At 38.3% G+C, this 27,600-nt stretch overlaps 1 protein-coding gene across 1 annotated transcript; it reads left to right on the plus strand.

Annotated features, from left to right (window-relative positions):
• LOC306755436 (band 4.1-like protein 1) lies at window positions 1–26,322 on the plus strand (the record flags this gene model as incomplete). The annotated part of the gene is made up of 20 exons (XM_079239815.1): window positions 1–72; window positions 395–544; window positions 10,064–10,168; window positions 11,401–11,443; window positions 11,544–11,619; window positions 13,772–13,990; window positions 14,099–14,186; window positions 14,275–14,427; window positions 15,536–15,633; window positions 16,015–16,190; window positions 16,294–16,538; window positions 17,145–17,183; window positions 18,834–18,992; window positions 22,644–22,694; window positions 23,902–24,303; window positions 24,910–25,131; window positions 25,248–25,307; window positions 25,537–25,626; window positions 25,744–25,824; window positions 26,206–26,322. The coding sequence occupies 20 exons, from the start codon at window positions 1–3 to the stop codon at window positions 26,320–26,322; spliced, it is 2,646 nt and encodes an 881-aa protein (XP_079095941.1).
• Window positions 26,323–27,600: the final 1,278 nt, after the last annotated feature.

Genomic DNA, 27,600 nt, shown 5'->3' on the forward strand with positions numbered 1-27,600 from the left:
ATGACAACAGAGAAGGCTTTGGCTGGGGAAATGAAGATGGCAATGGAGGGTGACACCAGAAGAACCAATCAGGTGGGAGCATTGTGGAGCTTGAAGCAGCTGTATATCATTTTACTCAGGCCTCTCAATCACTTAAGAGTCTTCCGGCTTTCTGTTTGATATGCAAGGCATCTACTGCGCCTGTCAGTGCCAATAACTTAATATCGTAGAGCAGCGTTTCTCTACATCATCCATTTGATGATTACTTCCAGTAATGAAAAAGTCTGAGCTGAAAAATGAGTGGAACAAACACGTTATCCTTTCTCAAGACCTGGAATTCAAATGTTTGCTTTAAGTACAATGCAAATTGCAGTGCCTACATAATCACCCACTTAAGGAAGATTTTGTCTTCTAGGTTCCAGAGGACCATGGGGAAATGGATGATAGCTCAGAGAAAACCCCCAGCAAAGCCTCCAAATCCCCCCAGAAAAGTAGCAAACGACTCAAGACCGTCCCTGTCAAAGTCACTCTACTTGATGGCTCAGATTATGAGACTGCAGTTGAGGTATGGTACTTATGCTTCATCAGCAAATGGAGAATGACTAAGCAATACCAGAACAAAACTTTAAAAAAAAAAAACTGCTTTAAAAGGACTTAAAGTGAGGTGTTACTTTTATGGTTTTGTTCATCCAACAATTGTTTTGCTCATATTAGGATCTTAAATTCGTCAGGCAGTCAGGTAGAAGCTATCTGGCCATGGTAAAGTTTTTTACCTTTAGAGCCAGCAGAGGTGGCTCAGGCATCTTGTCAGGATGCCTCCTAGATGCCTTGCTGTTCTGGGCACGTCCATGCGGGAGGAGAGCCTGGGGGAGACCCAGAACATACTGGAGGGATTATGCCTGGAAACACCTCAGGATCCAATGAGCTAATAAATGTGGCTGAGGAGAGAGAAGTCTGGGCCTCCCTGCTTAGTCTGCTGTCCCCACAACCCGACCCTGGATAAGAAAATGGATGGATGGATGAATGGATGGATGATGGATGGATGGATGGATGGATGGATAGACCTGCTAGACTAATAAATAAACTGTGTCAGGCCAAAAAGCACATAGGGTCCGTGGGAAAGTCCCCAGTATGCTGGATTACCAGTTTGTCTCTGCGTCTGACTGCAGTTCATTACACCTGGTGTGTCTCAATACCACCACCTTTGGTGATGCAACACAATAAACGTCAAACAACATAATTTCCCTTTGACTGCACCGTCTGCTCAACCTATTATTGCCGAGTCTGTTTCATGGTTTACAACCTAAAGTTGTGCAGGCGAATAACAGGAGTGACGGACATTTTATCGTTCTTATAGTGTCTTCTTGATGATTATGTTTAATTATGAGGTCAAGATCAAGCATTTGGTGTATTGTTTATATAGCTCAATAAATTATAGGGATTTTATTAACGATCTTGAGGAGATAGAGATTCTTTAGTGCTTGGTAGCTTCTTCTCCTTCAGCTGAAATCTAGCTGCTCTTGTTGTGGAGCTGTAGCACCAGAGGAACAACTGGGATAGCATAGGCATCAGTGCTTCATCAGATCTCAGAGTTTAGAATTAGAATTAGCATGCATTTTATTATCATTGAGCTCGCATTCAGACACAACGAAATGTTTTCCAGTACAGCATGTGCAAGAATAAATAGACATATAACATAACATAACAGTACAAGGCAGCCTGAGGCTGAATGTAGATCTGTGTTATCTGCTAACAGTAATCATTACCAAGGCACAATATGAATTTTATCTTCGCTTCCTATGTCCCCTTCACCCACAAACTCCAAATTTTGTGAGAACTTCTGGGACCAAACAACATTCTCTTGTCATTTATGGAGGAGCTTGCTCATGCTGACTGAGGTGTGTGGATCTTAACGATGAAAGAAGAAACTGAGCGCTGGTTGGGCATTTTCTTTTCTCGCTCTCTTTCTCTGTTTCTCTCTCTTTGTGTCTCTCACTCTCTAAAAGACAACAGTACTAGTTCACACCTAATTTTATTGGCCAAAAGCAAACTTGATAGTGCAAACACACATTGTGGGGAAAGAAGGCAAGGTTTACACTTTTTTCAAGGTTCCTTTTGTACTTAAAGGCTAAAAAAGTTCAGGAAAATATTAGATATCTGTAGGGAGATTCCTTTTGTCAACAGTGGTCTGACGGCAGCAGAGTGGACATTGGGTGCATCTGAGTGCACATGATAACATTTGTGTAACAGCAGATGAAAATGTGTATATATTGGCTTCTCAGTGCAACCACACTAAACTGGGGAAAATATCAGGAGACCATAAAACAATACCAATGGAACATAGTTAGTAAAATATATTTTGTTCTGTCAGCGAATTGGTGACTTGCTCTAGTGGAGTATCTAATGTGTTGTTACATTACAGATTCCTGGTATTAATTTTTTATGCTCAGGCCTCACTCCTGCTAGTCTAGGCCCCCTGGGCTCCATGAGATTGTATTGTCTTGGCTCAAGACTAGTCTGCAATCTCTGATAATTTGACTTCCTCTTTGTGCTCCATTAATCTTTGTTTCAGAGATATTGCTGTTCTCGCTTGAAGTATTTTAGTGGTTTAAAGAAATATCCAGGCCAAAACTGCAAAAGTCAAACTGTTCTTCTGTTCTGGTTTGCACCTTCCTTTTAAAAAAGTTCTAATAGTAGCTTCATTATTAGAAATTCTGCAAATAAGCAGAAACATAATTATAGAGGATGATTTGAAAAGATTCGTTGCAGTGCTGTTTAGATTAAAAATAAAGACAAACACTTAAATTCTACCGGTATATATCTTTAGTAGGGATGGGACTAGAGTGAATTAATTCCAATAAATTAATTGCAAAAAGGAATGTGGTCAAAAAATGTGTGCATTTAATTACAGTTAATGTTCTTAACAAAACAGAACTTTTATCAATGCAATTTACCTGCAACACCGATTACCCTGACACACAACAGTGTTGCCAGCTTTGCAACTTTGGTACTATATTTAGCAAGTTTTCAGATCTTTCTAGCGACTGTTTAAAAAAGGTGACTGGTAGCAAATAGCTCCTTTTTCTGCTGTTAGACTTTTGGAGTGACAGCCCATATTGTTTACTCTTCTCAATGAGCTGTGGATGGTACCTCAGGCCACACCCTTTTCCAAAAGCACTGCCCTGCCTGCCCTCACACAGCAGTCCCAGTTACCGGCTGCAGTCACAGCAGGAGATATTTATGTCTGCTTCATGACCAGACTGAAAATAAAACACGCAAAGTTGTCACTGACTGATCCCACCCTGTCTTAACATCAGATATGAATGCCTCTTAATGAAAAGTGTGGATAAAAACATTTAAGAAGTTACACATAGTGTAACATGTTGTACATTCTTGATTAGAAAACAGCCAAAGCTGTTAAAGTACCTAAAATGGCCCTTAAACTTTAGGTCTATCTAATTTTGGCCAGAGATATTTTCTATTTCTTGTTCGTTTATTTTAAATTCAAATGCAATTAAGTTGAATTTTACCAAACATTACTAGAGCTTATATTTACAATATTAATGTTTGTGTCTATTATTTGATTCAGTTGTCCACTAAAGTCCAATTGAAAAAAAACAAAACATTTTGGTGCAGCTATAGGTATGCAATTAAATGCATTTAATCAAAACTAATTCATTACAAGACCTCATATTAATAAGTTATTTTTTAAATTTTTTAATCGAGTCCCACACCAACCATTTAATAAGTCCAGAGCTATTGACTCAGCATGATACAACTGTAGACCTCAGAGAGATTTAGTCTGTCTTTAGAGTGTATTAGTCCATAAGGAAAGGCAGTTTTGTCAAAAAGGAAGTGATGGATGGAAATATGTGAGACAACCTCTGCAATTTGGAGGATGGAAAACTCATATGTGGAATCTCCAGCTTCCATAAATTTTGACTCAGTAGCCTTTTTAAACAAACGAAGTCAGCTCTGTGAATCCTCATTGCATTTGGTTTATTTTAAATTTACTGTTAGTAACGTAGTCATTGTGATAAAGTGCTGTAGAAAATGAATCCACTCTTCTGAAAGGACTTCTGAGGGGAAGTCAGAGGAAATGTTTCACACCAGCGGGATATCCAAGGCAGACCTTTATCCACATTTTAAGCAACACTGACATCTTCTTAGCTGCAAGTGATGATGGAGTGCCATGTGGCTGAGAATGAGCTCGTTGGCTCTCAAGCCTTGCCCGTGTTAACCCTTTTCCTTTTATGGCTCACTGCCACCTGACTGACCTCACACAGGGAGTGGGCATCACACATACATACATTTTTCCGTCAACTCACCCACCATCTTTTCCGCTGTCTTAGTTACATGCATGCATACACACACATTTCTTCAGGTCATCTGGAAAGTGACACCTGAGGCAGTGGATTTTGACAGGAAATCCATATAGTTGACCGATTAGCGCTCTTATGTTTGACCGGGGAGAAAATACAATGTGAGAATGAAAGACGAAGAGGGAAAGAGTGGGGGAAGATGGAGAGGAGGAAGAAAGAGGGAATGCTTGTTTGAACATTCTAGTATGAAAATGCAAGCATGGACAGCATGACAAATGCAGTAAAATCATTACTTTAATTAGAGTCATAATGTCCACCGACCAAATTGGCAGCGATGATAAAAAACAGGCAAGGAAGCAGCCTGAACCTCCAATTGATGTTTGGCTCACAACATTATAGATATTGACTGCGGTCAGTGCATTTATTGCGATCAGTCCATAACTCAGAGCCTTCCTGGTATAGCAAGGAATTCTACTCATGCAGAGCTTAACTCACTTCATGCTCACACAGAAGTTAAAATTATTTTTAAATTATCTTCAAGGAAACATCTAATGTTTCAGGAAAAATAATGTAGACGTCATGTGATCTATATTCCAGTATTTCAGCAACTTAAAATTTAGCTCTACCAAAAATATTACTGCTTTAATACTTTGAAGCTTTCACAGTTTCACTTGGTTCTGTGTTGGACCTGTGGTGAGCTGGCAACCAATTCAGAGTTAACCCCGCCTGATAGCAACACGGAAAGGCTCCAGTTTCCAGTTCCCCCTCATGACCTTGAATTAGATTAGGTATATACAAAATGGATGGTTTGCACTTTATCAGAGAAATACTTATTAGTGCACCCTTTGCTAATGATATTTCAAAGTGTAGCGGCTGATTTTGGATAAAAATGCTGTATAAATGGTGGCCAAGTTGGTGATGGCAACATTAAAACCGTTTGCATGTATGCTAGTGGTGCATTTGTTAAAGGTGGGTACCTTACACCAGTATGTCTCTGGGCTGGATCATGCTGGTCAACAGGGAGGACTTTTATATGTTCTTCTATTACTTTGGCTTTCTCTGCATTTTAAATACATTAATGCTATGTAAACTGTAAACTATCAGTCAGTTTGGTTTTGCTTTACAAAAGGCTTTCTCTCCAGTGGAGGTATGCAGCAGTCATGTAGCTAAAAAACAGATATATGAAGAATTTGCAGTATTAAACCTACATTTAATATAGTTTCATACTTTCTACATGAAGAAAGCCACAAGTTTCATCACTGTTATCATGTGTTTTGCTAGTTTAAAAAAAGTGTAATGACACAAGGAAAGAAATGAGAAAGGTTAAATATATAAGCCAATCTAAAATGTAATCTGCATCATTGCTTCATATTATAACAGCACTCATCTTATATGCAACCTTTCTACTTAAAAGTTCATTGACTTTGAATGTTCTAATATGTTTGGTGTTTTTTTTACTCTGTTTTACTCAAGGCAGTTTATAATTAGAAATCCTTGAGTCTGTCTGGTTGAAAGGCTGTTTATATGTTTGGTGGTTTGACACTTCAGAAATAATCTTGTGTAATTCATTAGACAAAAAACTCTATTAACTTCTTAAAATTCACAACTACGTTGGTTTATTTTGCAAATCAAATTTAGTAAGAATGATTTAGAAATTGGCTTTTACTGAACACATCTAAAATCATGTGATTAATAGAATGATTCATTGTAAACATCTGAATGTTTGGAACCAACAGTAAAACCATTTTGTTAATTTTTATAATGTTTAATACATCCACTTCATCATGGATACCACCAGTGGTACTATGTAATACGTCGGTATTGAGTGTCAAGCAGTCTTTTCTTGTACTGAAACTATGCAAGTAAAAAACACCACATGTTGTAGATGTTTCAACACAGATTGAATGGGCAAGGCTCCAACCTGATGGAAGAAAATGAATAAGAAGATACAAGCACTAACTAAGAAATGCTGAATCAAACAGTCAAATGTGGTGCATTAAATTTAAGTGGTGAAAAAAGAAGATCTATTTAGTCAGTAATAGTAAAAACTCGCCCTGCGATGGACTGGCGAGCTGTCCAGGGTGTACCCTGCCTGTCGCCCAAAGCCGGCTGGGATAGGCTCCAGCTTCCCCACGACCCTGAATTGGAATAAGCGGTTCGGAAAATGAATGAATGAATGAATAGTAAAAACTCAGATTCCCAAAGAAATAGATTATGTCTATAATGAACCAAATGGGGCTGTCAGTAAGAATTAATTTGGCTCAGAAGTGTATAAATGAAGTCAAAGAAGATGGGCAACATGAAAACTGAAATTGAACTGTCTTTTTTCCTCATGGGACTCCACCGCACTGAGAGCTATGCCTACTTGGTCTGCAGGGTCATGGCCATTGGGTCAGCTCTTTCTCTGGGCGGCCTTCGCATTGCAACCTTTGTCTGAGCCCTTTGCGGTTCATGGGTGCGCTTTTGGTGGGAATACATCCCTAGGATATCGTTTCCTACCAGTGGTGTGAAGCCAGATGTTTGTTTGTTTATTTATTCATTTAGACAGACAATATTCTTTTAGAGATGTTGGAGTTGTGCCTGTATGTGTGTGTGCGATGTAAAGATGTGTGCATATATTTGTTTTTTAACTCTTTTTTTCATACATTATGCACTTTGTTCTGCATAATGTATGAAAAGTGCTTTAGAAATTTTTTTTGATTGATTGATTGACTGATATTTTGACCATATTTGGATTAATTCAAACATTTATCACTTAAAAGTAGATTAAATTACTGTGTATACCCAAAGTCTTACCAAATCTGGCCATAATAAATAACACAAAGCTGCTTTGTGGGAGTGCTGACAGTTTGCCTTCGGGGCTGAATATCCTGACGGTGTACATGCACAGCCAGTTTCTGCCAAAGAACCTCACTGAGTATGCATGAAGCATATAGCCAGTCTTAAGTGTTTTAATCTGTAAAGTATGTTGGAGTATGTTGTGCAAAGTCCTAAAGAAAGGGTTGAAGTGAAGCCTATTTATTGACCAAGAGTACTAACTACATTTGTGCTATACACCAAACTGATTACTCTTGTTTGACGCTCTCTCTATAAGACTTTGTACTTTCTGTTCAGCAGGTTTACTGGGTATAGTTAACGTTACAATCATCTGACAGAAGTAATGAGAAACATTGACCTCTGTTAATCTCCCTATTATAAACAGTATCTAGAGCATTTGAGTGTAGTCTTCCTAGAAGTATGTGTTCAGAACCAGAGAAGACATTAGGGTGATTATCTATATCATCCATTATACTGCAGTAGCCCACAGTGTTGTGTGTCATGCCGCTGGCTTAGACTTGAAGGTCTTGCTGTGTGGAAATGCTTTTGATTTACATCATGACCCGTTAATTCATATCTGATTCTTGAACAAAAGGCCATATGGCAGCAAAACATATATATATAACCTTTAAGAAAGATCTACATCTAAATAAATCTGTGCACATATCGCTAACCTGGCTTGAAAGCTACTAGCAGACCACTCTGCAAGTATGAGACTGTTACAGGAGACTGGAGAGATAACATGGGATATCACTTATTTTGCAAGTCAAACAAAAGTCTTTATTGAAAGAGAAGTTTTTTTAAGAAATCTCTGGTTTGGTTTAGTTTTAATTAGATAGATGGATGGATAGATGGATAGAAGGATGGATGGATAGATGGATAGATAGCATTTATTGTCATCATACATTAGTACAACAAAATTTACATTAAAGCTGTTTAAGAGAGGAACAGATATATCTGTGGACCTAGCTGAAGTGCAAAGCTTCATGATAATACAAACACGCGTTAATAACAATAAGGCTGCATTGACTTTAAAAATAAATTGACATGGATCATCGTTAATTTTCATAATCAATGCATCATGAATGCTTTGTGTAACATGACAAGTAATTTACAGAAAGATTTAAAAAGTAAAATTGGATGACAGATGATGAAAACCAGATCAATGGTAAAAACATCTGGGAACCAGTAACCTTCCCACTTTGAATTTATTATAAATCATGTTTAAGGTAAACTGAAACAAATAATGTCTAATGCTTGAGAGAGAGCAATAGCCTAACTGGTACATGTGATCAGATACTTCCATCATATCATGGATACTAGTGGTACCCTGCATCCAAAGTACAAAGTAATTTTAACAAAATTAAATAGAAGACTGTGAGGACAGAGCAAAGCTATGCTGTTGGATTCCCTCACAGTTGTCCTCACAATATCTGATTCCAGTGCCGTCCTTGGTCTTGCATTAGTTAATGACTTAGTTCAAAAGATTTCCTTTCTTCTTGGCCAGTCTTTAACTTATTCACTCACACACTTTCTGTCCTCATCTTGTTTGCATGGATGAGGCAATCAACAGAATGGATTTCTGGGTTTACACCAAATGGCTGCTAACACAACCAAGCCACATAACTAGTGACAGAAATGTAATTTGATCCATTTAGGGCGACAACAAAATCTCATCAACAGCATCTGAATCGGTTGCCATGCTTCAGGGACCTCCTGAGAAGTGTGTTGCAATTTCATTTTGAAGGAAAATATGCACCACTCTGCCGATAAATAAATAAATAAATAAATAAATGAAAATAAATAAATAATAATAATAAAAAAAAAATGGTTGCATCCCCTGTCTGTTAATTAGCACGATTTCCTCACTGCTCTACACATGACGGCATGTTTACTGCAAGACCTAAATACATACTTGTTTGCATGGCAGAGAAATAGATTAATTTGCTTACATTTTTAAGTTTTGCTTACTTTATGGCAAGCTCCTCTCACAAGAGTTGAACAAAGGTTTATGATGGCCTTGTCGTAACTAGAGATAGAGAAAGCGAGAGGGCATGCACACACATACAGAAGGGGCCTATTACTTCTGTTTCCATGGAAACAGCCGCTTGGTTGCTTTGTCGCTATGAGCCAGGTCTCCCTTGGAGATGAATCTGATGTGTGTGTGTGTGTGTGTGTGTGTGTGTTTTCGGCATGTGTGTGTGTAAATGTTTATGTGGACCCAGCTTCTTGCAAGGCTGCCTACACAACCCTCACAGGCCTTGATTTCAGTCCTGAAGGGCTGGGCAGAAAATAGGCGTGGCCTGTTGAAACACCACACATGCGAGAGACCGTTCATCCCCTTATATAGGCATAAGGCGTCTCCAGTTGCTCCTCTTACTCAGCAGGGAGGATGACAGACTGGAAGCATCTCTCAGACCACAGTTAAGGTGGATTTTTATGTCACCAAAATTTCAGTATTTATGGTCTTAAGCAACTATCTGGCTGTTTGTTGCAGGATATGCTCTTCTCTACTGCACAGTTTATCTTTTAGGCATCATTGAAAATTCTCTTTGATGCTCTATGCATTTGTATTAGTACATGCTTTATCATGCTGATGCCGACAAAGAAATAGAAGGTAGAGAAAGAAAGGTTGTCCATGCCATAAAATGTCCTTTGTAGAATCCAGGGAAAATCATTTATATGATCAGGAAATTTTGCACCATTAAAATCTTTTAACATCTTTATCAAGCTGCTCTGTCTCTTCTTTTGTGTCATCTTGCAGCATGTTATTTTTACACAGCTTTAATCTGGACCTTCTTGCTTTCCCACTTGCTGGATGTTTATATATATATATATATATATATATATATATATATATATATATATATATTTTTTTTTTTTTTTTATTTTTTTTTTTTTTATTTTTTTTTTTTTATCTGCGTTTGTGTGTGTGTGTGCCATAGAAATTTACTAAAGGCCAGACCCTGCTGGACATGGTGTGTGGCCATCTGAACCTGCTGGAGAGGGACTACTTTGGCCTGACTTTCTTGGACACAGACAATGCCAAGGTCATACATACAAAAGCACAAATATACACACAAAAATGATACCTTACTTGAAATGAAATGAATGCACATTTAGGAAGTGTGACTGAAAGCTGGAGCTGTTGTCATATGAACCTGCAGGACACCAGTGTGGGCCCAAAAAAACTCCCAAATGCCCAGTAGGCATCATGTGTGTATGTTCACATTTAGAGCCATCATTTTTCAGACACACAAGAACAATAACTATTTTCTAATAAATTCTTTACAATTAAAACTAAGGGATCACCATCTTATTTATCTGTTTACTCCATATTCCTATATTTCTAAAAGCTGAGAAATGCAATCATTGTTTTTACTGGACAGCTCTAAGTTTCTTTTGAAACTTTCAGACTATTTGAACACACTGATGCTTTTATTGAGCTTTAGGTCTGAATGTGTTGAAGATATGATGAAGTCTGAATTTAACTGAAAACATTAACTGCAAATCAAAGCAGTAGAAAAGACAACACATAACTAATACTCATTGGAAAGAGACATTAGTGATATTCAATTTGGCATGCAAACTGAGTTTGGTTTTAAGGTTTTACTCTCTTGCTATGTCATAATATACAGCACTAAGTAGGCTAAACATCAATAGTGTATTTGCCTTTCATACACAGCAGCTATGACTATAATTAGGGAGTGATACATGTAGTTTTAAGTTGCATTTTAGGGTTTAAAAAATATTGTTTTAACTATATTCAGTGGGATTTTGAGTATTCCTTTTGAGACCATATTTTTACTATTTCGGTTGGATTTTCTCATCTGATGTCAAAGCAAAAGTCAACCATTTTTTTCCTGCTGATCAGCCCATTTAAGCAGCTTGTTTCTCCAGTAATGAAGCAATGAGACCCTGGTTGACCTTTTACCAGTGATTAACCACTTATAGCTGAACAGTGACATACATGGCCTTTAACATTTTAAAATGTGATTAGGCTGCATGACATTTCAAAGATCATAGTAGAAAGTGCAGCATTAAAGCTTTAGTGACATTAAAATGACAGAATTAGAATTGGCATACATTTATAGTTCCTGTATTGGTGCTGTCAATGTTTACAGAAGCCTTCATCAAGACTTTTGCAGCATGAATTTATTAGACTTTGAACAAGGCAATTAGATTTAAAAAGGAAGAGCAGTCAGCGAGGTACAGCATTCTAAAGGACTTTAAAAATGGGAATAAGGATGATATTAATCAGTAGATTTTCTCTCTTTATCAGAATTGGTTGGATCCCTCCAAAGAGATTAAGAAGCAAATTCGAGGTAAGTGCAGTAGATACCTTCATGCTACATACATGTGTGCTCACACAGTCACTTGTAAATACACACATAGTAAACCCACTTCTCCGTGGTTTGTCCACAGTTGGTTCCTGGATTTTGGGATTTTCTGTCAAATTCTACCCTCCGGACCCATCAGTGCTTATTGAAGACATCACAAGGTAGGCCTGTTAAGACAAAAATGAGTTTGCTTTGTGTTTTTTCTTGATTCAGCAAATATGTGATCTGTCATCTGAATTTATGTGACCAGACTGAAGACTTAAGTTTTAGCCACTGAACTGTCTTTCTTGTGGAAACCAATGTATAAAGCATGTCCGATCAGCTTTAAGGCCCTGTTGGAAACTCTGGTATGAAATAAGTTTAGAAAAGTTTTCTTCCAGTGCTTTTACACATGTGATACATATTGGATCTGCTCTGTCCGGCTGCTATAAAACTGACTTTAATCCTCAAGTATGGTTTACTTTAATGACAGATCTATGAAAGCCTTCACCTCCTACCACCTGTTTCACATTCATATGTTACCAAGCTAAATGGAGGCCATATGAATGGAGGAATATGTTGTGCCAATATGACGTTCTTACATCTTAGAGTGATTCAACCTCTTTTAGGATGTTACTCTACACAGAATACTACATTTACATAAATATCCAGGCTCCTTGCTATGACACTCACACTCAAGATGTGATACATCACATGCCTGCCAAAAGTTGTTCAAATGCTTCTTTTTCTTTACTTTAGTCCATTTGTGACCTATATAATCAATTAAGAAGACATACAACTGACAAACTAAGGCATCACATGTCTTGTTTTTGTTATAAATGTGTCAGGGTTGAAAGAATTGTCCACAGACCTGCGAGAGAAGGATGTGTCAAGTCACAAATCTGCCAAGCTGAGTAATCTTGACTGAAATAGAAAAACAGCAAGCTCAACATGGATCAAACTCAGATTTTCTTAGCAGAAATACCAGAACCTTCTGAAATGTTGAAATATCAAATAGCCACAGACAGAATATGACAAATACTTCTGATCTGTTTGTTACAAAATCATCAACTTAGATCTAATTATTCCACCAGTACTCTGTCATTTAGATTTACAGTATTCTTATTGACCAGGATTTCTTCCAGCACTTGAGTTTTTGTTTTATTTTCTTACTTGTCATTACTTTGGGTAAATTGGTTGCATCAATTACTAAATTACTAAAGGTAATACATTATTATAAATTATAATGTGACTGGTAGTTGTCACCTTGTTCTCAAGTCTTACTGAATGGGCTGACCAGAGAATGAGAGGCACCCTTGAAGTGTCTTCAAGTAATTTAATGATAAAAGCAGCTCTGGTATCTGAAAGCCATCAGGACATATGATGTAAGACCAATCCTATATATGCATTTTAAAGCCAAGGTAGCATTCTTAATCACAGTGTTTCTAGGAAACCATGTCAATAAATCTTGCCAAGGAGCAGCTCAGTTTTCAAGGATCCTTTAAAGGACTAAGCTCATTGCTTAGTGCACAAAGGCACATGCCACTATGACCACAAGATGACCTGACATTAGTCCCATCTTCGTTTTTGTTTCTTTTCTTTTGGTTTCATCACATTTGCTGGTTTCAATTTCAGCATCGCAACATTTTAATGGTGTCATGTTGTCAGTTGTGTTCTATCACTTCAAAAAGATGCAAGTATAAACGGCTGTTTCGTATCCAGTTGACAGTTATGAGTTATTTTATGTCATGTGATTGACAGTGGGACTGTTGCTGTGACCTATACCCACTTGTGTGCTTTCCAAATGCAAGTGAAATGTGGAACAGTTGATGATGTGGTTTGTGAATGATTAAATATCAATATGAAAAAAAAAAAAAAAAAAGCGCAACAAATGTCAATATGAAAACAAAATTCCATCACAGCTCCGTTGAACTAGCAAAAGGAATTCTCAGAAACCTCAACAGCAGCAAGAGGAAGTGCAGGAGATGAGAGATTTTAGTAATAAAACACTCTGTAAGCTGCCTTTTGATTAAAAAGGAAAATAAATGGTGCGAATTGGTCTTCAAACAAGTCAGAGATGATGTAAAACGATATTCATAAAGCATCCTGAGAGCTTAACGTTAACCAGATTTCTCTTTTGCTCATATTTACAGGTGCCATATTGCTCATGTTTAGATGCAGTTTTTGTTTCATTTAGTGAAAATCATTGCTGGAAACTCTGACTCAACCATCAAAGGACTGAAACTAAATCCAACAGTTGCTTCATATAATGCAGATTCTACTCATGAAGTGAAGTATTGGCTGCTCTGTCTTTTTCACCTTGTGTTTCTTTAGGTACTATCTGTGCCTGCAGTTGAGGGATGACATCCTGTCCGGTCGTCTGCCCTGCTCATTTGTCACTCATGCCCTACTGGGCTCCTACACTGTCCAGGCTGAACTGGGAGACTACGAGCCTGAGGAACACGGTCCAGATTATGTCAGTGACTTTCATTTTGCCCCTAACCAGACGCGTGAGCTGGAAGAGAGGGTGATGGAGCTGCACCGTAATTACAGGTCAGATCGAAAATTAAGACTACTACAAACGTCATTTGTTTTGATTCTTTTTAAATAAAGGTTATACAGAGATGCTAAAACATTAATGCTGTGGGACTTTTTCTGCAGAGGGATGAGTCCAGCAGAAGCAGAGATTAACTTTCTTGAAAATGCAAAGAAGCTCTCGATGTATGGAGTTGATTTGCATCACGCTAAGGTGAGGAAACGATACTCTGAGTGTTCCTTCTTCTACTTTTCATGTCAATACACTTTTGGAATTATTCTATGGCCTCATTCTGCACCAGGATTCAGAAGGAATTGACATAATGCTTGGTGTGAGTGCCAACGGCTTGCTCATCTACCGCGATCGACTCAGGATCAATCGATTCGCCTGGCCTAAAATTCTTAAGATCTCCTATAAAAGAAGCAACTTCTACATCAAAATCCGCCCCGGAGAGGTAAATAAAAACAATCATTATCATGTGTTTTGCATTTGCTTGGTCAAGTGAGGGTTCACTGCACAATTATTGCATGCATAACCGCACAAGAATAGCTCGTGGTCACTGTAGCAAAGCTGTGGCAAGTGGAATAAAAGAATATCAGGCAAAAAACCAACTGCACATTTCTATTTCATGGTTTCACAGTTATTAAAATTACATCATTGCCTTTCTTGACTTATTCCAAACAGCGTAAATAGTCATTTCATGGTTTGATAAAAGTGTTACAAGCTGTCATTTATCTGCTGAAAACCATGTGACAAATGCCAAGAAGGTTTTTTTCTGACAGTATTTATAGTCCTCTAAGAAACCAGTCTAGAGGGAAGGTTGAGAAGTCAAATGTTTGATGCTTTGTTCTCCTTTTTTCTTCTTTTATGTTGCTTTTTTACGTTTTCTGTGACGGTTTTACTTATGAGTGTTCAAGCCATGTTAAAATTGGTGTGGTTTTAATCTTTCTGAAATGATCACGGTTTTCCTTCATCCTGGGGCCTCAGGATATTTGCATTGTGCTTTATGTTTACGGTCAAACTGTCTTTGACTTCTTCACGGTAAATGCCAGTACATACACTTTCCCCTCCGTCTGTTGTCTTCAGTCAGTTTTCACTTCACATTAGTGTGTGAGAGGTTGGGGGAGTGTCACTGCATTTTAAATGTTTCATATTCAAGACTCTTCCTTAATTAATTTTTATGTGGTAGAATAGTTGGCTTTGTCTTGCGAATGGAGTACTCCTCGTCTGTGAAGGCCTGTTACTGCTAATAACCTATTGATTTTAAGGTATATTCTTCTCTTTGCACCAGTGAATATCGGATGGAGTGAGTGCATAAGCGACTTTTTTGTAGGTTGGCTATAGATGGAAAACCCACCTGACATGGCCACAGGAGAAAAGAGAATATACTTCCATGAGTAAACGGAAAAGCATTGATTTTGCCATTGCTGCGGAGTAAACACAATTCACCCTGATGCCGTCCATCCATCTTTCCATGCACTTCCTTCCTTCACTTTCCTTTTTTCTTCTTCACCCCACCCCCAATACCTCCACCTCCACCACTCCTTTCCGTCACATCACAGTATGAGCAGTTTGAGAGCACCATAGGCTTCAAGCTGCCCAACCATCGGGCCTCAAAGCGGTTGTGGAAGGTCTGCATTGAACACCACACCTTCTTCAGGTAGGACTTGATACTTTTAGGTGCGCAGGCAGATGCACTTTCTCTGCACTAAATTTGCTCCACCTTGCATGAACCGTTCACACTCGGCACATAAGAGCTACAGTCCCCTTCAAATGATGCTTGTGTGTAAGACATGTTCATTTCCATTGCTTTACTTAAAAGCAATGGACTCAAATGACTAAACGAGTGCAAAGTGTAACGATGGCATACAGGGAAAGACTACTTCCTGCATGAATTAAAGACAATTGTATTTATTGTCCCAATACCCAAAGCTTATTCTGTACTAATGTTGTTCCCAGTAAACCTCCGATGAGACTATGAGGAGTGAAGCCATACTTCATACATACTTTGTACATTTTCCTAAATTGAACCTTTTCACAGGTTGGTTTCCCCAGAGCCGCCTCCCAAAGGCTTCCTGGTGATTGGCTCCAAGTTCCGTTACAGTGGTCGGACCCAGGCTCAGACCAGACAGGCCAGTGCTCTCATTGACAGGCCTGCCCCACAATTCGATAGGTCTGTTAGCAAGCGGTACATGCTGCCTCGAAGCATAGATGGAGGTACATTCCAGACACTTGTAGTTTCTAAAGTAATGTGTCATTAAAAAGCCTTAACATTGACCTCCACATACTTTATGGTAACTCTCTCATCATTTTTTACCAGCTTCAGCTTTAGGTGATAGTATGGATCAACTGTCCCAAAGAAGCTCCAGTGAACGCACACAGTTCATGTCGAGAGAAGACCTGGACCAAGAAGGTAGCCTAGACCTGGATCATGATCAGTATCACTACCAGGACCAAGACCAGGACCAGCATGCAGATCAGGAAGTGGAGCATCATGAAGGGAAAGATCAGAAGCAAATGTTTGGTGTACACATTTCAACGCCCACCAAGACTTTGGAGCTTAAGGTATTTCATGTACTGCAAATGTTTGGAGACTTGGTTTTATCCCTGTTCCAGTTGCTATGATTTACAGAATTTACAGAAGACAGAAAAAAAAAACAAGAACTTTTATTCCATCACCCAACAGTGTAATGAAATGAAATCAACCTTCTAAATTTGAACCTTTTAAGCCAAACAGGATGAATTTGAGAACGGCATAGAAATATAAACGACAGGACAGAGATACAAAGGAGCTTATTTGAAAAAAATGTTTACTGCCCCTTTTTTCACCAACATCTGAAAATCCTGCAAGAACCTCAGCTATTTATCTTCCTCATTTCTTTTCACTTAAGACTTTAATCGCCATCCCTTTTTTGTTCTCTTCTTGGCATAACATCGCATATTCTCTTCAGTATCATAAGACTTCTCAGTATGACTCCTTTTTACTCCTTATTTCTTAAAATCCCTCCAAATCTAACCCGACTCTCTTTGTTGGAGATGATATTTTTCTAACCCAGCACCCTGCCTTCTAACAGATCTTGTCTTTTCTTGCTGCTGCAATGTTAACACACTTTGCTAACCTCAGCTTGCTTTCTCTTACATTTTTGTCCCCTACCTTGCTCTCCCCTGAAGGGTGAGGAGGCAAGCTCGCCTACAGACTCTAAGCCAGAGGTATTTTGGCCGTAGTTCATTTTGTCTGTCTGTTTGATGGTTTAAGGTCATGCACCAGAACTGCGCATTTAAGCACGAACTTTCTTTGTTGTTTGTCCAAGGAAATGTTATTGTTATGTCACAGTTTCCAGGATTCTACCTAATAAAATCCATGGAAACTGCATGATCCAGTCTTCAGTAGGGTAAATGGGAAATGCTTGATAAATGTTTAATTGGAGTTATCTTTGGCCCACTGGGAAATAGCCCCCATGGATAATTGTACTTATTCAGTAACCTAAACACTGAAACTATATCTTTCTAATAACACCATACACTGAACAGTTGCTCTGTGTGACAGTTAAGGACAAAAACAAATGTCCCTTAAGCACTGATGATAATCCAGAGAATCAGTGGCTTCTCGTTTTATCCTTTTTGAACTATAAATTAAATCAGAATATTTTTTCTTTGTCAAATTAACTTTGTGAAAATACCTGTTACTCGTTTTGTATAAATCCTATACACAGACATGTGTCAGTGTTTTGGGTATCGTGGGACATGTTGGCATTGCATTTGAGGTTTTCAAGCGTCTTCTCATCAAATCTTTGGATGAAGAAGTGTGGGATTAATCCTCTTTCAAACACTTAGAATAAATCAATAACTGACTACATTAACAATCATTTGGCTGACGCTGAAATGGATTGTCCCTGTCTTCTTGGCAGAACATTATTCAGCTTAACAGTCTGAGTCCAAGCGCCTCACCCCGTACTGGTGTCAACTGTTTGTTTGTCAGTCTGGCCGCTTGCCTTTTGACTCACCTGCAGCATTTTACCTCTCTGTCTCTGCACGCATCTGTTCTCCCCTCCCTCAAATTCTCAACCTCCTGCTTTGCTCAAAACCGTTCACTTCATCTCACTTGCACCACTTCATCAGTTGGACAAGGATCTGGTCCCCCTTCGACCCAAACAGGAGGTACTGCTTGTCCTCTTTTTGGCATGTGCCTTGTATGAATCTCATTAGGTGTTCTGTGTTGACTTGTTTATTTCTGCATCTGTTGCTTATTGTTGGTAAAAACAAAACAAAGAAGCACATGTTTTTTTTCCTGTTATGCATATTATCATAGTTTATCAATGTCAGTTTTATAGACATTTGCGAAGATCATAATTCACTCTGGATTAATACTTTATCTACCGGAGACATTCTGGTGCTCAATAAAACAAGCTGCTAATGTATTGAAATGATTTACAGTACCAGTCAAAAGTTTGGATACACCTTTTCATAAAATCAGGTGAGTATATGCATCCAGACATTTGACTGGAGTGTTTATTTTAGTTTGTACCAGACATTAGTGTGTTTTTTAAACCTCAACCCTCTCAGTGTTTTCTTTTCTGCTAAAATGCAGTAAAGTAAGAGAAAATGTTGATCATAGATCTGGACTGAGTTGATTGTAGTATGACATAGTTAATAACTGGAAGGCTTGAATCATCCATATCTGTACACAGTATTTTATGTATAACATTACCAAAACAAAAAAAAAAGGAAAATATACAGACTTATGTTCAGATAAAATCCAGGTGTAGATCAAATTCAGTAACAACCTTATTATGTAAAAGGCTTAGAAGCTGATTTTAAACTCATGTTAATTTATGGTTTGTTTGTTTTTTTTACTGTGAGAAGCAGTTCTTGGATAAGCCAGAGGATGTTTTACAAAAGCACCAGGCGAGCATCAATGAGCTAAAGAGAGCTTTGAAGCAACCCAACAGCAAGATGGCCCAGAGGGAGAAGCGCCTCTCCTCAGCCACTCCTCCCGGAGGAACCCCTGAGAGGAAAACAGTAAGAGTTTAATCCTGGCAGCAGTACTTGCTATGCTGACACTAGTTTCCTTTACGCTACCATTTCCTGCTAACTCCGAAACCATTCCAATTAAAACCATTTTGCTTTGTAAAAGTACATGTTAAACTTTCAGTGTTATGACCTTCAAAATGTTAAATTTCTTCTCGTATTCTGTTTTAGCTAAGACTTTTTAGTCATTTATTCAGTTTTTATTTTTATCTATTAATTTAACTAAATTTGGCCACTAAGCTTCATTTGTCAATATTTTGTGATTTCTTAAAAGCCCCATCAATTGCAAATTTTAGACTGAACAGGGTTGCAGTTTTTTACTGAACATCCATAAGATTTATTCTATGTGCATATTAACATTGTTGCATATTATTTTAAACGATCAAAAAAAAAAAAAAAAAAAAAAAAAGAGAATAAATAACTCTTTGGTCATTGTGTTAGGCAACTTAATGTGATATATTAAAAATAAAATTAAATGAACAATTTCATTGATAATGTGATAAAGATGATTATTCTCCTTTTTATTTATTTATTTTTATTATTATTATTAGTAGTATTATTTTAAAGCCAATAAATTAATATTGTAGCAATTAAGAGGTGGAGCATATTTACTTATCAATTGGAAAAAGTACTGACACCCATTAATAACATTAAGTTTTCTGTGTTGTCGCAGGGAAATAACTTGAGCTGTTATCCTGCAGGAAAAAGCAGCAGATACAAAAAAAATAAATAAATAAACAAATAAAAAATCGATATAGCTGTTTATTATAGCCTTACATAACTAAATTTGTTGCAGCCATTTCTGTCCTACAGATTTAAATAACCTCATGTTATGACAACATTAATACGACAGACAAAAAATGTGGTTAACTTAGTCCAAAAACCAGTGGTGATACCCATTTGCTTTAGAAATTGAGATCTTGTTGTTGTCGTTGTTGTTAACAACTTGAGTTTTTAGTTAAACATCCAAGAATATGTGTTGAGGTGCAAACCATATCGAGGTCCTCAGGGATGTTCAGTGCAAATATTATCCCAATTCAGTGAAATAAAAGCAAATGAGGAGAATTAGGAAGAAGCGGGTAAAATCATAATGATATTTACTTTCATTCTTACCTTTACTTCAGAATTAAATTCACAGAATTAAAATGCAACTAAATGTACATTACCACTCAAAGGTTTGGGCACATTTATCCATTGGATTTAATGAAAAAATGTATCCAAAAATGTTTGACTGGTACTGTATATAAAAAAATTAGGGCCTTTAAGCTCAAGCTCAATCGAGCATTAAAAAAGTTCTGCTAGGTTTTGTAAGGGTTCAGCGAGTTGGAATGGTTGGACCTATTTTTTAACCATACTTGCCTGTTCTTCACATTCCTTTGCAAAATTACAATTTCACCAAGCCACGGCAGAGTGGCAAACATCTTGGACATTTGCAGAGTAAAATGTCCCCAAATAAATAATTTTCTCTACTATTTATGCAGTAATGATATGGGATTATAATAATATCACAGAGCAATGGAGTAGGTAATCTACTTAGGCTAATACAACTGTCTACTCTATGTCAACATAGGCAACCAGTGATGCCAAATTGATTGACAAGCAGGATGCTCATGAGGGAGCACTGGATTCTTACTCTAGAGCAGAAAAGAGTAAGACCTCCTCCGTGGATACGGACATGTTTGCGGTCACATCTGGAACTGAAGCAGTTATGAACAATTGCCAAACATCTTGGGACTCTTCAAGAACTAAAAATGGAACAACTATTACTGGAAGGAGGGATATAAACGAGATGGATTTAACCGTAGCAGCTAATGGACATCATGACACGGTGCTAGCAAGGGATGCATATCATGAAAACGGATATGGCTCTCCACCTGACAAACTGATAAGTGAAATGAGCAAAGATGCAAAGTATTATCAATATGAGGATCTTGAGAAAGCCAAGAACTTTGAGACTTCCATGGCTGTGAATGCTGTACCTAAGGGCGATAGGACCAAAAATGACAGTGGCACAAGGGATTATGAGGTTTGGAAAACTAAAGATCCGAGCCCCATAGGAGACAACGAATGCAACAAAACTGTGAGCACACATTCAGAAATCACCAAAATAGTCCCTCTAAAGCCACAGAGATCGAAAAAGTTATTAAATAAGGGGAACAAAGATGGTGTAATTCCTCAAACTCAGTGCCAGTCCGACAGAAGCACCTTTGGTGCTGCTGGGGATGTACAAATGATAAAGTCGTGCTGCGAGTCGAGAAGAAAGCTGGATGATCATACCGTACCACAATGTGCAGGGATGTATCAGCACCAAATACCACTTCACCAACAGAGTAAGACTGAGTTGTTTGCACAGCAGGAGCTCAGAGACGGCAGGGACCCAACAAGAGGAGGCATTCTTCGTGAAGATCATTTTCAGAACGTCTCAGAGTTAAGCTCAAAGTTTCCAACAGCCCCCCCTCGCTCGCTCCCTCTGAAAACCCAATGGTCCCGAGACAGGCCGTGCAACATGGACAGCAGCCACATCCACTTCAGGACCCAAGAAGCAGCTAAGAGGAAGCAAGCGGTAAACCACCTGCCCCCTAACCTGTTTGTCCATCATCGGAAAGTAAAACATTGCATGAGCTTCAGGCGATGTCGTGCAGATCTTGTTTTTTTTTTACCATCTTTTAAAAAAAAAAAAACCCAAAAACAAACATTTAGCACACATATACTTTAAATCTCATGTGGCTGTTTATGAGACAGCAAAAGTTCACGTTCCTGCACATCGCACCATTGACCAACTCAGTTCACGTCCATGGCCCCGGGAGTGTTTTGCTTTCCTTTGTTTCCTCTGCAAAGCTTGACATCTGCTTGGCCATTTCAGAAACGCTGTGGGCCTTTAAGCAAAGTTCTCATTGCTTAAGCTTCAGGCGTCCTCTTTTATCCCACCTTAACTTGTCACCTTGACACCCGGTCTCTCCTTCCAACATCCTCACAGAGTAAAGGTGGCCGTTGTTGCAAGGAGTGCAAGACCTTTCCACCATCTTTCTTTGAAACTTCTTTTTTCACATAATTTAAATCCCTTTTGTAAACGGCTGTGAAGGGCATTTAAAACAAATGTTTAACCTTGGCACCTCTGTAGCTATAGCGGAAAATAAAAAGGGTGATTAGAGGTAATCACGAGCCGCAGAGCTGCCAAACCTCTTCAGAGCTGAGGCATTCGCACACTGCATTTCTTAAAATGAATACCTTTCCTCTGTAAAGGATTTTGAAAAATCCAACCTTCCAGTGCATGGCACCACCACTGCACTTACAGTCATTTTTAATGATGTCAACCTCAGAGTTATAACCTATATGCATGCATCTGGTTGTAGCTGTAAGCTTCAGAGACTCTGGAAATTTCCAGATGAAAGAGTTATAAAAGAACTATGCATTTATTTTATAAGAAGAAATGTTTTAGTAATTTTCATTCGTTAAGAAGGAAGTTAGCTTTAAAGCTGAAAATGAACAACATTGCAACATTTTATCCTTGCACTCATGCAATACATCAAAGTAGTCATGTAAGAAATGTAGATATGATGTACTTTTTTTATGAAATGTTTGCACACATTTGTAATCATTTTTTATTAACATTTGCTCATCTTTTGCCTCTCTTTTCCAAAGGAAACTCCTCCTACACCGGCGATCCACGAGGAGCCTCTCAGTGAAGCTTCGGTGAGTTATCATGCAGATGTCTGTTTTATCTAAATGTCAACACTTAAAAAAATGAGTCAACAAGCTATTTTTCTCCTCGAATGTTTAAAATGATCATGTTTTGAATGTAGAGTTGGAAAAATTGTCTCTCTGGGTATTTCATTAAAGGCATTTTTCTGGAAACTCCTCCTGTAAAAAGGCAATAAGAGGATCTGAAGTTGAAAAGAGAATCTTTTAAATTGCAAATGCAACTTAGTGTCAGCATGTGTTTTCTCTTTTAAGTATCTGAAGAGTAAACCAGGGTCTGAAATAATTATGTTGAGACAAAGTAATGGTTTATCTTTATATTTTAGCACAAACAAAACCAAAAACATGAGAACGTTTTTATATGAATCTTCCATGTAAATAAAATAGATCCCAAATACTGCATTGGAAAAACAATCCAGTATTCTACTGGAAATATGTGAAACTTTGTCTTCCTCCACTGGTGTGACTGTTTTCAGCATTAATAACTAATACTACAGGTTTCCAAAAATAGTTAATCAATCCTGCACATCAGTTTGAAGGAATTTTAGCCCATTTCTTTGCATAGAATTGCTTCAGTTTCTTCACATGAAACCTTCTCTTCAGGTTTTTCTTTGTAATATTTCTGTTGGATAAAGACAGTGTTGGGGGTAATGCATTACAAAGTAGCACTGTATTAAAAAGTAATGTAATATTGTTATATTAACAAACAACAACAACAAAAAAAAAAACAATATGAGAGCTGCAAGTTCATCCGTAACAGACATCACTGTTGTTCAGTAAACTGTTTTATTGATACATCCACATTAATATAAGTCAGTAAGACAGTGGCTTTTTGTAGTCTGAAAATTTCCTTGGGCTTTTTGGGGTCATCCAATCCTGGAAATCCTAAGCATACTGAATTGCTTCATACACAGTCTGATAGCCTATGGTTTTGTAGAGTCTTTTGTTTATTACATGATACAGTTTTACAAAGATGTGGTGAAGATCAAACTTGAATTGATCCCTGCTCTTCAAGGAATTTACACTTGACTCTTATCTGACTGACTGAGAACAACTTACTCTGACTCAGGGGTTCATATACTTTTCTTCCTTACAGGGAAAAAGGTTTTTGTTTTTCTTTTTTACTTTTCTTCAGTATTTCCACCAACATTGAGAGAGATAATGTATATGTCTAAACTATCAGTCTTTCTTGTCCTTGTAGAGGGAACCATGGGAGAGACGTCTTGGGTCTGTCTCCGAGGATGATCAAGACCATGAGATCCTCTACCTGAAGGAAACTCACTTGGGTATTGAGCGGAAATGTTCCAGCATCACAGTTAGCTCTACATCCAGCCTGGAGGCCGAGGTAGATTTCACCGTCCTCACAGACCTGCAAACAGGCATGGAAGAGTTCTCCAGGGGTATGTCAGAGTTGGGAGAGAGGGATCTGTCCCCTGATGGGGGATTGTGCCTGGGCATCGACTTGCTTCAGCAACAGGAACCCCCTGAACTGCCTCCTCCCACAGTGTCAGCGCCTCTGTCCAAAGGGCCTGGCAGCAGCCCTCCTGTCAAACCTATCCAGTCTGAAGAAGCCCGACCAGAGGTCAGAAGGCCTGAAGGCCAGGTAGAGAAACCCTTTCACATCAGCTTCGTTTTGAATTATTTTGTTAAACAAGTAAAACTGCAGCGCAGATCATCTTGGGTGGGAGCTTTGATTGTTCTACAACAAAGTAAAAATTCAACAGAATTTTAGGGATCTCAGTCCAATTCAGTTAAGTACAATATAATAGTATATAATCTTTTAAGTAAAATAGTTTATGCAAACTGGGAACACATGAAAAGTTGTATAGATGAGGAAACCAATGCACCAAACTTATCACATTTTTTAGGCGTTGTATTAATATATTTTTTGCTATCATAGAAGCGCTTAGGCAGCAAACAGCTGTGTATTGCCAAAACAACAACAAACAAATTAACGCCAATCCTCCCCAGCCTGACTATCATTAAATAACACCTCCTTGCACTGGCCTGAAGGGATGGCAGGCGGCCAAAAAGGGCTCCTGTTGATTTGATGTAGATTTTTAAGCTCTGATTTGAATCAAATGCATTTTATATTTCTGTGAATTGATGATTGATTAACATATTGTTTTATATCAGGCAGTTTCCCAAAATCATTCCACCTGATCAGCTTCTACGTTTTAAAGCATCTTCTTCCTTTTTTTTTTTTAAGCCTGTTGTTCCCAAAAAGCCAAAGAGGTCGGTACCAGTGTCGTCATCAGTGGACAGGGATCAGTCACACAAAGAATCCAGTCATGTCTCCACCACTGCACCGCTGAGCAGAGAAGCCAGTGATATCATGCCCACTCCAGTGGTGAAGAAAACTGACGTCAGAACAGAGACTCAGCCCAACGGGTCAGAGGTCACCACCACCATTGTGGAGTTCACAGATCAGGTAAGCTTTATACTCAAGACTAGAGCTGAGAGCTTCTCGCTGCCAAGTTATGAAGCTGTATGTTGTTTCCAAATAAAAGGGGTCATGTGGTCATGCACTGAATTTGTCTGTTTCAGGATCATGTCATCACAGGCCTTAGTGAGGTTTCTTACTCTACGAGACAGAGCATATCTCCAGTAAGTACACACATTATGACCTCTCCATTTTTACCTCGACTTGCATCCACCTCCCTCCAGCTCTCTGGGGTTTAAACCGACTTACAAAGACTACAACCATGAACTTATAAAAATGAGCCTTGGCAGAATATCCGAAAATATCAAATTCACTGTATTTATGCTGCGATGGTGTGTGCCAATGTGTCTTTTTTTTTTTTGCCTAAAGCTTCCAGCTGTTTTGCTTTATCAGGTGCACAAGAGCAGTCTTGGAAGAGAGACGTCAAGTTCGCCTATCCTTGTCAGTGAAAATGTTACCTCAGCAACCACTCAAGTTACAAAGGTGCAGAGCTCTGAACAAAACTCACAAAGGGAGCGTGCATTTGCTGCATTCCAACTGAACTGATTCATGATAGTTCTACTGAAAACTATTAAAGAGAAAACAAAATGTGTGTTGCAGACGGTGAAAGGAGGATACTCGGAGACAAGGATAGAGAAAAGGATCATTATCACAGGGGATGACGATGTAGACCAAGAGCAGGTGAGACAGACCAGTTAGCAGTCACAGTAAAGTTGAAACCAGTCAACAGGACTGAAAAAGAGATTAGAGTATTAGTCACACAAACTTCCATTTAGCTGGATATAAAAACAAAGCAACAAAAAATATTTAAGCAGTTAACTGTTAAATAAAGATGAGAATGATTTTCTCTAAAGATGATAAAAAAAAGATTTGCAACTTCAGCTCTTTTTACAGGAATGAAACAATTTACTTTCACTTCTGTCAAAATGTAGCACAGAAACATTAAATGTAGTTGGACAGGAGTCAAACGAGCTGAACGTTTAACCATTCAATTGTGTTCATTTATTTATTTTCTGTGTGTCCTAAATGTAATTCAAGACACATCTCATTCCGTCTCTGCAGGCTCTGGCTATTGCAATACAGGAAGCCAAGCAGCAGCATCCAGACATGCAGGTGACCAAGGCAGTCGTTGTCAGGGAAACAGAATCATCCACTGAGGATCGACATGGAGCATCATAGATACAGGTGGCACTTAGCCCAAAGTCATAATACCTCTCCATTATTTGACCTTCTCTAGCCTCCTTTAAGCTTTACTGATTATGACTGCCTATCTTTCCTTTTTTCTCTTTAGTCTGTTTGCTGAGAGCGCCCCCCTTTGGACCACAATTGTCAGTACCCAACTTGAAATTGCCACCCACCATCTTAACTGATGACTGCCAGCAAAGCTCTGAAGGAACCTCTTATCCAAATTCACCCTGAAACTGGACTACTCTCACATTCTGGCATTTTATTTTTATCCAAGCATCTCTGCAGTGAAATCATATTTATTCATGTTCATCAGAGTCGTTTCACAGTGAAGCTGCAAAAAGAAGAAAATAAAAAGAACAAAAAAAAACAATTGTTATTTCTTTACATGCCTGATAACATGTCACTAGAAATCCAAACATCTGCAAGAGAAAAATCCAACTAAATTCCCTGCAAACATCTCAGGACAATTATATTGAATTTAATTGCTTGAATGTTCCTCAAAGGGAACTCATAAAGAAGAGATATGTTTCGATAAACTGTCCGCTCATTCACTGTGGAATAACTCAACATCATTCGTCGAGATGGCATGCATCCTAGTCAGAATGCAATGTTTGGGAAAATTAGGAATAAGGGTGTCTTATTTAATTGCTGATGTTTATGTGGGAAAAAAGGAAAAAAAAAAAACCTTCTGGACAAACTTCCTGTGAGTGTTTACACTTTGTTGATGACTAAAATTCTCCATGAAATGTAGCTCCAATGTTTTCAAAGCATCCAGTGAGGCAGGGTTTAATGAGAGCGGAAGAATTAGAAATCTTCTGTGTAGTTTTCCCTCCTGCGTAGCAAGTCAAATGAACAAATGAGCTTTGTTTTACTCCGTCTCTTTGCAGGATGAGGTTGCATTGATTAGAGAGGATCACTGTCCTCTAAAGTTCTTAATTCTGCAGGTGCAATCACTATACTTCCCTTCATCTGTCTCACTTTTAATATTTCTTATGTTTGGTATGTTTTACCTTGATGTGTGGGTGGCAAATGTGCAAGGATGTGCATCTACTGTAGGTGATATTTGGAGCTGTTAATAGAGAGTGTGTGTGTGTTGTATTCTTTTGAATTGGTGGCAGTGTAGTTTCTGAGCATACCATGTCTCAGATTTAGCCCAGTTTCCACCCTCTCCCAGTCTTCAATACATGCTTTTTAGAACTCAGCTGGATTTAATGCCAATTTGATCCATTTTGTGGCAAATACATAGAGTAGGCTTACACTCCAGTTGTA

This window comes from Telmatherina bonti, assembly GCF_933228915.1.
Source record: "Telmatherina bonti genome assembly, chromosome: 4".
NCBI classification, from domain to species: Eukaryota; Metazoa; Chordata; class Actinopteri; order Atheriniformes; family Telmatherinidae; genus Telmatherina; species Telmatherina bonti.